The 12,730-nt window shown below is 40.1% G+C and overlaps 1 protein-coding gene across 1 annotated transcript; it reads left to right on the top strand.

The window, feature by feature from the left end:
- The first annotated feature begins 1,204 nt into the window (after positions 1-1,204).
- Positions 1,205-8,017, top strand: LOC144042759 (glutamine synthetase). The gene is made up of 7 exons (XM_077555693.1): positions 1,205-1,371; positions 1,988-2,177; positions 4,958-5,119; positions 5,483-5,629; positions 5,719-5,846; positions 6,388-6,587; positions 7,036-8,017. Exons 2-7 carry the CDS (start codon positions 2,012-2,014, stop codon positions 7,346-7,348), a joined length of 1,116 nt encoding a protein of 371 aa, XP_077411819.1. The 5' UTR covers positions 1,205-1,371; positions 1,988-2,011; the 3' UTR covers positions 7,349-8,017.
- The last annotated feature ends 4,713 nt before the right edge of the window (positions 8,018-12,730 follow it).

Below are 12,730 nucleotides of genomic sequence, written 5' to 3'. Positions count from 1 at the left end.
CTACTCTAAGTTACAGTTGTAGCACGCTAGCTCACTAGCGTGTACTGAACTTATGTGCACATTTGTATGATGCCGATTTTTAATAAGTTTAACATTCTGTCAAGCATGTCGCCAACCATAACATCCATTAACTAAAAGTTGAGCTGCATTGTGTTGGTTTGTCGGCTGTAGGCATGTGGCAAGAGCACAAGTCCATTGGGCTTCATGCCCCATACCTAATACGTTCCGTGTGGGAACTCCAATAATTGCTTCATGATATTTCATAACTGCCCCTTTGAGCTTAAGTTGAAAATTGTGGTACCTGGGAAGAATTTATGGGTCCCCAAAAATGATGTGGAGACCCAGATCAGGCCCACCGGCCTTGAGTTTGATGCATTCAGTAGGGGCCCGACACACAATTTCATTTGTGTGCCCCCCAAACGGCTGCGCACGACAGTTTTTCATGTACAAAACAATTTTTCAATTATTACCCTATTTTAAAAGGGAGATTGGAAAAAATTAAAATACTTGCACATGAAGTTGACATGCACAACACGACACAACAAAACTTCAAGGGCCACATAAAATGATGTGGTGGGCCGAATCTGGGCACCGGTTTTCGTGTTTGACACCTGTGATTTTGGGGGTTACTATCTGCAACTCTGATGAACTGTGATTCTTGCAAATATTTAAGTAACATTTCATTAAATATGTGGGCAAATGAAACATTCTCCGTAGTAGTGTGCTCTCATAATGTCCGCATGATTTGCTCACGTGTGGATCATGATGAAATTACATAAGCTCTCCCATTCAAACCAGTAATGACGCAGTAAACCGTTTGCACCACATGGTGGCGTCGAGGACAAACTAACGGTCCATTTGAACGGATGTCTCTGTCTCTCTCTCTGTCTCTCTCTGTCTCTCTCTCTCTCTCTCTCTCTCTCTCTTTCTCTTTCTCTTTGAATTCGACTGAAATCGTTACTTCTGGGAAGGTGGCACTAAAACTACGATTAACCTTTAACTAGCTTCGAGACGAGTCCGTATCGTGTATTTGTAAGCAAGAGGGGGGCTCTGCGTGTGAGAAAAGACCTCGCGTGGTGAAGTCCAAGCACACGCTGTTCACACGCGGCGATTCTGCTGAAAGGTGGGCGGTACTATGAAATCGTCCTCTGACCAATGAGCTGTCAGTGTGAGCCGTCAATCACAGTGAGCTGACGTGCTACGGCTGTTCTGACCAATGAGACGCCCTAAAGCCTGTCGTTTCCTTATAAAAATGGCCGGAACCACAGCTTCGGTACCGGAGAATGATAGAAACACTAACGGCCCAGCGCAAGACGAAACACTGGACCTGCAAGTCCTTTAGTTTTTATTTAAATTTTCTCGTTTCTCCAGGTAAACTGTCTTTCACTACCAGGCCGATTTATGGCCGCTATTTCTGATGGATTATAATTTTTTTCCATACCAGGCTTTTTTTTAATCCTAAATTTCAACACTTAAATGTAATGTGTATTCGTACCTTTTAGTGTTTGTGAGCGTCTTTTGTTGTGTGAATGTGGTCACCTCGCGGAAGCCGCTGTCGATGATGTAATATTTCTTCACACAACGTGTAACCATGGCTACAACGCACTCGTGCCAACAATATGTACAGTGCTGTACTATTGCCTTTTCATTGTATCGCTTCGCTTTCCTCGTGTCACCATTTCGTCGCCAGCCTCGATTTAAAGACATATGACGACCGCGAAGACGTTTATTTCCACAGATTAATGGATCTACCGTCGCATTTCGTCGATTAAGTTCCGAGAATGAACACAAACGCGACGGGTTTGATCATTTCCGCGGTAGTTTTGAGCTGTTTGTCTTGTTTTTCTGGAAAAGTGAACAATGGTGGCCCTTTTTGGGGGTGTTTTTTGTTTTAGGGCCCCCTAGCGTCGTTTAGGCACACTGCGGTCTCATACCTGCTGTGTTTCTCTCCCTTTCTATCCTCCTGCTCCTGTTATCTTTTATTCAGGTGTGTTATAGTAGGAAAAAAAAGATGGCCACGTCGTCCAGCGCCACTTTGAGCAAAGTCATCAAGCAGCAGTACTTGGATCTGCCTCAGGGGGATAAAGTCCAGGCCATGTACGTCTGGGTCGATGGGACCGGAGAGGGGCTGCGGTGTAAAACCAGAACTTTGGATTTTGAGCCCAAAAGTGTTGAAGGTAAGAAGCTTTTTCAGTTGGCCTTTTGACCCTATACTGAATGTTGGCATGTTAACTGCGGGTCCGAGTTGGTGGAATATTTCTGGAAAATTTCCATGAGAGGTATCTTCAAAAGATTATTTGTGAAAACTTAATAAAAGTTGACAATGATCTTTGCAGTCATATATTTCCATTGAAGAACAAAAACATGAATGAGTTAAATATTACTTAACCCCAACTTAGTCAAAGGAATGAACAAAAGTTACCCCCTCCACCGTCCCAAAATACAGACAATGTCCCAATCAAACTCTTAAATGAAAATAGCTCCCTCCCTCCAAAAAGTCTCATTCAACATGTAAATAATTACGACGGTTCTCTTTAAGCTTCTCAAGCCAAGCCTACGCATCTTTAGTAAACCACGTCAGGCAATAGACTCTTCATATTAAATGGTAACTTCTTAAAATCTGATTGTGTGGCCAGGATCATGCTATAATAAAATTTCTCCAACCATTTTTAAATTTCCCTGCCAATCTTCTATTTAGTAAACTCCTGAGTTCATTACCATTACTAGCGTTAACAGTTGTGCATGAAAGCAAATGTACAAAAGCTAAACATTGCTTAATGACACAAAAATGCTATGAATCATCACCAAAATTCAAATGCACATCTCTCGTCATGTCCACTTCAACCCCTGAAAGTATCAAAACAACTGCCACCGTATTTTGGATTTTACGGGCATTACGTTTTTTTCTCACCATACAATGCGGTCTTAAGTTTCATTCACTTTCAAGCATAACTGTAACGCTCATTGAAAGTTACTGAGAGTTTTGCAGCCCTAATCTTCACTCATTTTAAAATGCGAGAGACCCCCCCCCCCTTCCCCCACACACACACGTGATAAGGAAACAATGGCCATGTGTGTGTTCTTGCTGCTCTTATGGTTTGTGATGTACTCAGGAACACCAACCACAGCACAATATACATAACAATTGCTCTCTTTGGAAGCATTTACTCATTCCCTAATCATTATTAGGCTATATATATATCACCATATATTGTAGTTCACTCAACTTGGGCGCACCATTAATTACATCATGGCTGTCGCTTAAAGTACAATGTGTAAAATAGTAAATAAATTGTGTATTTTAGATGGATTATCCAAAAAAACACTTAGAAATTATCTCTGTGTTGCTTTTTGTATCTGTGTAATGCTTCATGGGTCTAGTTAGCATTGGTTATTGGTTCACTACTTTTCAAAATGCACTATAGTGGAACCAATACTCTTTCAACATTGGAACAGGACTGCAAAATCAAACACACTGTACAGTCCCCTCCAAAAGTATTAGAACGAAAAGGTCAATTTGTTTTTGTTATATAATACTAAAGACATTTGGTTGTCAGATCGATTGCTTAAATATTAGTGCTTGTTTTTGGCTTTGGGTTTCACATGTGAAAACTGCGTTTGCTGTTGAGCAAACATGAAGACCAGAGAGCTGTCCATGAAAAAAAAGCATACCATTTTGAAGATGAGAAAAATGGGACAATTGATCAGAGGTGTATTGCGAAACATTGGGCAGGAGTGAGGGCGTCACAATCAACTGTTTGAAGAAGACTTTGAGAGAAGAAATACAAGCCATGGCACAAGATGCAAACCACTCATCAGAAAACGAATCTGAAGGCCAGATTGGACTTCGCAAGAAAGTGCATATTAGATTGGCCACAAAAGTTTTGGAGTGACGAGACTAAGATTAGCCTCTACCAAAGTGATGAAAAGGCCAAAGTATGGAGAAAGAAAGGATCTACTTATGATCCTGGCTTGGGCTTGCATGGCTACATCTGGAACGGGCTCACTAGTCTTTATGGATGATGTAACTCATGGTGGTAGCATAGAATTAATTCTGAAGTCTCCCAAAAACATTTTGTCTGGAATTTACCGAAAAGTGCCTCCAAACTAATTAGGAGAAGCTTCATCATGCAACAAGACCCAAAACATAAGGAAGGACTTCATTAGAAGGGTTGTGGGGGGAGTGGATGGGTTTAGACTGGCCAAGTCATTCACCAGACCTTAACCCAATAGAGCATGGATTTTACATCCTGAAGAGACTGAAACGAGAAACCCCCAGAAACAAAAAAGAACTGAAAGAGGTTGCAGTAAAGGCCTGGAAAAGCATTTCGAATGAAGAATGCAACAGTCCGAAGTCAATGGGTGGCATGTTTTATGTGGTTATTGTAAGTAAGTTATGCCACCAAATATTACATCTTAATTCATTGTCTGTTCCAATACTTTTGCACATTTGAAAAGTGGGTAGCTTTCAACAAAAGATGCTCTGTCCTGAGTTGTTTAACACATCTGCATGTAAATACCAGAAAATAAAAGCTGTAATTCATATTCATCTTTCTGAAACTAAAAAAAAAAAAAATGACTTTGCTGTTCCAATACTTTTGGAGGGATCTGTACTGGAGAAATACAAATGAGCAAAAATAATAACAGAAGAAGCAACGTTAGCGGTTAGCTTATCTGGTAACCACATTGCAGATGACTTTTTTTTTTGGTGGTGAATGACTATGAATGTTATACAAACACGTTATATATACAACTGTTTGTGTCCGGGAACGGCACAAAATTCCTGATTGGGGGTCATTCTTTGATGCCTCGTAAATATTGAATGGGTGACTTTTACAAGCAGATCAGGAAAAATCATTCTTCTTGGTTATTCACTCGGATTACACTTATCAGAACTGATGTCAAATTTGACCCAATTCTCTACATGACTTCTGCTTCTTTTTTCTTTTTTTTTTAGACCTTCCCGAATGGAACTTCGACGGGTCCAGCACTTACCAGGCCGAAGGCTCCAACAGCGACATGTATCTCATCCCTGCCGCCATGTTCCGTGACCCCTTCCGCAAAGACCCAAACAAGTTGGTGCTCTGTGAGGTGTTCAAGTACAACCGCATGCCTGCAGGTAAAAAACAATTCTCTGCTAATAGTGTTAGTTATCTCTTTGTCAGCTGACTGACCTGAGAGTGAACTCTTCTTATTGGCTTTGAACAGATGGTCGCCCAGATGTCACGTCTCTGTCTGCATGTGTACACTACAACTGGGTCTTTGTTACGTTACACGCTGGGGCGGTGTATTCTCATTAGCAAGCACATGGTTGGACAAATGGAATAAGTGTGCAGCATTTGAAGCAAATTTGGGCTTAGAAAGTACACAGTGTCCCTTCATCTGTTTAACTGAAATGAATGTCGCATGAGGCGAAAGTATTTGGTCAATTGTAGGGTTTTATTTACTGTGTTGGTAAAAGAGACACTAAACATCTGTGCAGAAACCAACCTGCGACTGACGTGCAATAAGCTGATGAAGATGGTGGCGGATCAAGTTCCCTGGTTTGGCATGGAGCAGGAGTACACCATCCTGGGAACAGACGGACACCCCTTTGGCTGGCCATCCAATGGATTCCCAGGACCTCAAGGTGAGCATGCGGCCCCACCCTCAACACAAACGCGGTGAAATGTCAGCATTCTTGTTTGAATATGAATCCAACATCTGGTCTTTGGTCAGGTCCATACTACTGTGGCGTGGGAGCAGACAAAGCCTATGGAAGAGATATCGTGGAAGCCCATTACAGGGCTTGCCTCTATGCTGGGGTTCAGATCTGCGGCACAAACGCAGAAGTGATGCCTGCCCAGGTAAGAATACAGAAGACCACCATGCTTATTATGAATCTCATAGTTATAGTGTACAATTAAAAAATATATTTCTGAATTGATTATTTTAATATATTTTTTTCCCCCCATAAATTCGTAAGCAAATCAAATATAAATTCCAAAATGTAATTTTTGTGGAGTTTTTATCATGTCCTTCATATTTAAGAAGAATTGATGTTCCAAAAGTAATCTGTTGGAAGGAATTGACTCAAATCGAACTGGACTCATGTGAATTGAAATCTAATTGATTTGAGGAAATTAGAATCAATACCCCGCCCTAATTAAAATGATGTCCCATAGATCATCATTGAAATAAATTAGAATATTCCCCCACCATGTGTTTTAGAAATCTCTATAATAAAAGTTTCAATTTTTGAATACAATTTCTGAAACAAAAGAACTGAACTAATTATCAAATTTATTGGAATACGCCCCACCACCAAAGACACTTAACACATTGAAAGGAAGAATGTTGGCTATCAAATTTTAATGTTGACCTGTGTGTGTGTGTTTACGTGTCTAGTGGGAGTTCCAAGTCGGCCCGTGCGAAGGGATCGACATGGGTGACCACCTGTGGGTGGCGCGCTTCATCCTGCACCGCGTTTGCGAGGACTTCGGTGTGATCGCTTCATTTGACCCCAAGCCTATCCCCGGCAACTGGAACGGCGCCGGCTGCCATACAAATTTCAGCACAAAAGAGATGAGAGAGGATGGCGGACTGAAGTGAGTGTTAAAGCGCTCTCTGCTCTCAGAAACTGGGAAAATCGGACCTTAGGTGACTAAAGTATGACCTGTATAAAATTCCCTTCATAAAAGGGGACGAATGGCATTGCTATTCAGTGGCTGCCATAAAGAAGACCCATTTTAAAAGCACATAACTCCATTTTGTATATTTTACCACTGCACAAAATAGGTGTTCCACATGGCTCAGTTCTAGGACTTGTGTTTCTTAGCTTTCAACCATTGGGAACAAAGCTGAAGATAAGTTTGAATTACAGCTAACCAGTCCTCTGACATAGGCTGACTAAATCAATATTGCATATTGACGCTGCTGTTAGCTTGCTCAAGCTAGCACAACCAACTAGCTCACATGGCTATACATCCAAAGTTCACAGTGGGCTAGTTTCAGCATTTCACGCGGCCTCAAAAATGTTTTAAAATCTCCTTCCAGAGCCATCGAGGACTCCATCGAGAAGCTGGGCAGGAGGCACCGCTATCACATCCGTGCCTACGACCCCAAAGGCGGGCTGGATAATGCCCGCCGCCTCACTGGCCACCACGAGACCTCCAACATCAACGAGTTCTCGGCGGGCGTTGCCAACCGCGGCGCCAGCATCCGCATCCCGCGCAACGTGGGCCAGGAGAAGAAGGGTTACTTTGAGGACCGCCGCCCGTCGGCCAACTGCGACCCGTACGGTGTCACCGAGGCGCTCATTCGCACCTGTTTGCTGAGCGAGGAAGGCGACGAACCCGCGGATTACTGAATCCACAAATCGTGGATTGACTCCCACTCCTAAATTCATCTTTTCTTTTAACTAGTACTGTATTTACTTTCCCCTCCCATTGAAAAGATTAACCTGCATTTAAATGTCTTCAAGTTGGCTGGTCAACTTCAAATGGTTAATTCACATCTTTGGGTAGTCCCCCTCTGGTCATGGCAGGGTACCTTTCCCTCGTCGTTAGAAGGGATTGGCTTTTCTAACAGTTTTTCTAGCCATGTCAGTGCCGTCCCCATCCCCTAAAAGAACTAAAGCACATGGACACTGAAGCGTAGAGCTGCTAAGGCCGGACAGCATGTACGGCTTAATAAATCTTTAGTTCATGTCTTGCTAATTGACTTTGTTGCCAACCTTCCTTTTCCAACTACCCACGGTACTAACTCTTTGGTTTTTATGATGTGTATTTTTAAATGGCAACGTTTGTCTTCAGATTTCTGACACACTGGGTCACCCGTGTTGATACACTTTGTAGATGTTTGTGCCCAGATGATGTATGACGTTCAAATGTGGTGGATCTGTCCATAATGCCATTTGTAGATTTTCCTCAAGGAGTTTTATCCTTTCGTTAATGCGCCCGATTTTAGTAAATGTGTCAAGTTTACTGAACCTGAGTTATTGTTCTCTTGATACATTTAAAACTTATTTTTATCACAACCTCGCTGTCTTGTCTTGTTTTGTTTTTTTTAAGCTAGAGTGAAAATAGCCACAATAAGAACGTTAGCCTTCTGGAGAACATGATTAGCCGGTTAGTGTCTAGACTAGCTGTCTGGCTGCGTTTACCTGTGTGTGTGCGCGCGGGGTCTCACACGTGCAAGACTGCTGACTCAAAGATCTACATGAGCTCAGCGTGCAGCCTTTTAAACATGCGACATTGGTTAAGTCTTGTTTGTGCGCACACTGTTGGTCATCGTGGAAGTGTTAAGTCAATAAAAGTGACTTGTCTCTCGTTGGGTGCAATTTAAAACACCAGCTGTTGAACAATGAGACTTTGAATGATCACGCCATTTGGTATTTAAGAGGAGTCTGTTCCAACAGAGTGGTCAATATTGGCCATTTCTCAAGAGTGTGCATGAATTTAAATTATAGTTCACAAAATGCACATCTTTTTGTTACAATATGGTTATTGGTGTCGTACTGCACAGCAGTTTTTATCAGGGTGATACCAATGAGTGTGTATCTCTTGCATAGCTACCAGTATTGATACCATTAATACTTTTGATACATAAAAATCCCCACCAAAAAACACTATTACAGATCCTTTTAAAGAAATTTGAATATATCTTAATGTAGCATTTTTCTTAAAATTGCATGAAATTAATAGCAAATTAACGTCTACTGTAGTTCCAGATTCTAAACTATTATAAACGCTGCCTGTTGTGATTACTGATTACCTTAAAATAAGACTAGTATTGGTACTTACTCGCCTATCCCTAGTTTTTATTATACACAAATGTACTAGCAGAAAGCCAGAGCCAATATTATGCCTCTACAGAAAGGGTAATGCTCAGTTTTGATTGACAGTCTGTTATGATGGTAGTTTGTAGCAGTATAGATTTGAATAAAATAAAAAAAATATTTTTTTTAAATTGAAAAAAACATTTTTATTAAAAGTATTTTCCCTCTCATGTCATCTTTTTAAATTGATAAAATAAAAATGCATTTGTTTGCTCCCAGGTAGCTGATTAAGCCAAATCGGAATTGTGTTCATATATTCAGTTTCTAAATATACTAAGTGCTTTATTGAAACCCATACTGTAAATATATCTAATCAAATATTTTGTATGTAAATTATTTGTAAAGTGTATAAACAAGTTGGACAAATGATCTGATAGTGTCCATACATAATGATACTTTTTTTTTAATATATATATTTTCTTCCATTCGATTCGAGATTGTGCAGGTGTACCTTATGTTGTGGCCTAATTGTGTCCAGGATTTGTTTAGATTCCCCCTACGACAAAATCTTGCAGTTATTCGAATACTGCAGCTCCTTCCAATGTTCTAACTTACAACTATTCATTAAATGAGACTATTTTCAGCGCAGCGAGTCATGTATTTTGCGGCTGCTATAGTCTAATGTAAACATGCGTCAGCATATTCATGTATGTTCAGTATGCCACTCAAATCAACATATGTGAAAAGTGCAGCAGTGTTTACTTTTCAGCGGGAAGAACATTGTTGAGGTCAGGACACATGCTTCAACTTTTTGTCAGGAGTGATGAAAAGTCATCTTAACAACACACAAGACAAAAAAACATCATGGGCCAAAAGTGCTATCTTTTTAGTGGGGGAGGGGCTTCAAAGTTTGCCTTGAGACCTTTCCCCTACATCCCAACAGGGCAGCTAGCAACTCCCTCATTGGTCTGCCAGGACCAAATCAGCCAATAACATTCAGGAGGGCTGCTTTTAATGTTCTTTCAGAAGACATTGTCTGGTCAGGAGCTTAAGTTTCTCGAGTTGTTTTGTTCTTTCTGTTCTTACAGCAAAACTTGTGGTGTGTTTGTTTTCCACACTAAAGTGGAATTCTGGGAAGTGCTGTTTAACCCCTGGGCGTTATTTGACCATTTTTTGGCTTTTTGTTGGTTCTGACCAAGCCATTTCAAAATAAAATAACGCCCAGGGGTTAAGGAAAATTTGGAACATAACACAAAGTTTAGAGTTTAGTCAGTCAGAGAACAATATTTTTAACAAATCCATTAAATAGTATAGATGAGAAAATGAGTCTCATGATTGTTAAAAACTTTTCAATATTACATCAGTGGAATACTTTTTCACATAGAGATTTCGATTTGTGCGGATAGATATAGTAGATGCCTAAAATAAATAAAAAATCCAGAGCTGGTGTCACAAAAGATATATTTTAAATCTACTAATAACAAGTTTTCCCATAATAGTAATCATATAGTAGTAATAAAAAATAAAAATAAAAATATATATAAACTAAATCAATCAATCACACTGACCCAGGTCAGGTAAGTAGTTAGGTTGCTCCAGCATGGTGATGTTATTTTCAGCCAGGAACTGTCGGATGCTCAGGGCATTGTAGCAGTTGACAACTTTTAACTTTTTTTTTTTTTTAACAGTTTTAACTTTTTACCTCTTATCATGCACTGAACAAAGCAATCTAGAGGGTAATAATTGCCGAATATCTACATGTGTTTGATAATCTTAAAAGGAACCCCGCTCTATATTATTTTTTGGGTTGTTTCTAACATAACTATAAGATTTATTTTTCAAAAATCATTACCAGTTGAATATATTTTGTAGAAACTTTATTTGGACGAACATTGTGGATCGTAGCGTTCCTAAAGAAATAGCATGCGATCGGGAGAGTCACCCGACGCATTCAAGAGTTTTGATCGTCCCTTTAGGAGACTTACCTTGCTTTCTTTATAAGCGTTTCAGATTGCTCGGCAGAAAGGCTGCCACCATTCTACGTCACTGCGCACTGAATGCGTTGCAACGTAAATAACGATGTACGTCCAAATAAAGTTTCTACAAAATGTATTAAACGTCATATAACTTCTGTTGTGAACTGATTTTTCTTCTACTTTTGCAGCAAAATACCGACACAGTTCAGGCCTGCAGATGGTCCCTGAACTTGTTAACTGCTCACATGACTCACAGAAAGTTTAAAGGTTGCACGAGAGCCAGTGTAAAGTTAGACTGCCTCCTGCACGTGTGAAACCACTTCAGCAGTAGGATGGAAAAGTGGGGCGCCCACAAATATCATATGAACGTAAACCCATAGACCCCGTGGACTCTTAGTAACGTCAGCAGTGCAGCACACTATATGGTCGCATTTAGCGGTACAGGAAGCAAACGTGATGAGTTCACGATATGGGCCGTATGCCAAATCTCGTATTTATGCAGGCATATTTTGAGAGCCCTTAAAAGTCCCCAGCTATAAATCATAAGGTTTGAAGGTAAGGAAGAAAACAGGCCATGGTGATGGTTCACATTAGTCATAGCTTGACTTCATTGCACACGTTGTGCTCGGAGCTAACAGGAAAACAACACTTCTACATCACATCTGTACCAGTAATTATATTTACCACTTGATGATATAGTTTCTTTTAGAGTCTCTTGAGAATTGTGCATACAGATGCAAAGCATCTAGCGGAACACCACAACCTTATGAACTCCCTTTTGTTGTGTGTTAAATTGATCCATCTTGTTCTTTAGTTCTTATTTTTGACAGATTTTTTTTTTTACTTGCTAATGTACATTAAATATCTCAGCAGTGACATAACAGGGAATAAATGTATATATGTTCCTTTGTGCAAATATTATGCACTATTATATTTTTTCTGTGTCACACTCACTTGCTTTTACATTTTAATTTAACACAGTGACATGAAGCATGGATACGTTTTTTTCCCCATAGTAGAATAAAGTGTAATTGCACATCCACTACAGTAGGTGGCAGTGGCATTCTCATTTTTTTATATTTCAGGCGAATTGATGCACTTCAAATCTTTTATGTTACACACTAAAAACAATGTTGATAAAGATATTCTTGTTTTTTTTTCTTTAAAGGGGAAGTCAGCCTTCAACATTTCTTGACAATAATATGTTATATGTGACTTCACTAGTCTAAACATGACACTCTGAATATGAGTTATGAAGCAAAATCCAGCCGTTTTCTACCATGTCAGGGGGCGGCCATTTTGCCACTTGCTGTCGAATGAAGATGACATCACAGTTGCTCAGGGCTCAGGCAACGACCAATCACAGCTCACCTGTTTTCTGAAGCTGAGCCGTGATTGGTTGTTACCCGAGACCTGAGCAACTGTGATATTTTCACTTGACAGCAAGTAGTAAAATGGCCGCCATCTGATATTGATAAAAACTGCTGGATTTTGCTGCTTAACCCATATTCCACTAACGCAGAGGTGGGCAATGTCGGTCCTCGAGGGCTGTAGTCCTGCAGGTTTTGGAGGTTTCTCACTTCCAACAAAAGCTGATTCCAATCAACAGGATCGTTATCAGGCTTATGCAGAGCTTGCTGATGAGCTGATCATATATCAGCTGTGTTGGAGAAGGGCAACATGCAAAACCTGCAGGACTCCGCCCCTCGATACCCCCCTCTGCACTAACGCAATATTAACCAGAATGCCATATTTAAGACTAGTGGAGCTATATAGAACATATCATTGTCAATAATGTTTTTTTTTAATGTATTTATTTAATTTTATTGAATTAATTAATTAATTTTAAATTATTTATTTTCCTGTACAAGATAATAAGGATACAATGCTATGCATTGGTGTACTTTAATTGTTGTTTAATTACAGACAAATGAATGGAACTATACTATTTATATTCGTGGCAGAGAGTTGGGGGGGGGGGGGTCTTGACATTTTT

Source organism: Vanacampus margaritifer, chromosome 2, assembly GCF_051991255.1.
Source record: "Vanacampus margaritifer isolate UIUO_Vmar chromosome 2, RoL_Vmar_1.0, whole genome shotgun sequence".
Classification (NCBI taxonomy): domain Eukaryota; kingdom Metazoa; phylum Chordata; class Actinopteri; order Syngnathiformes; family Syngnathidae; genus Vanacampus; species Vanacampus margaritifer.
This window is presented reverse-complemented; position numbering and strand designations above follow the sequence as displayed.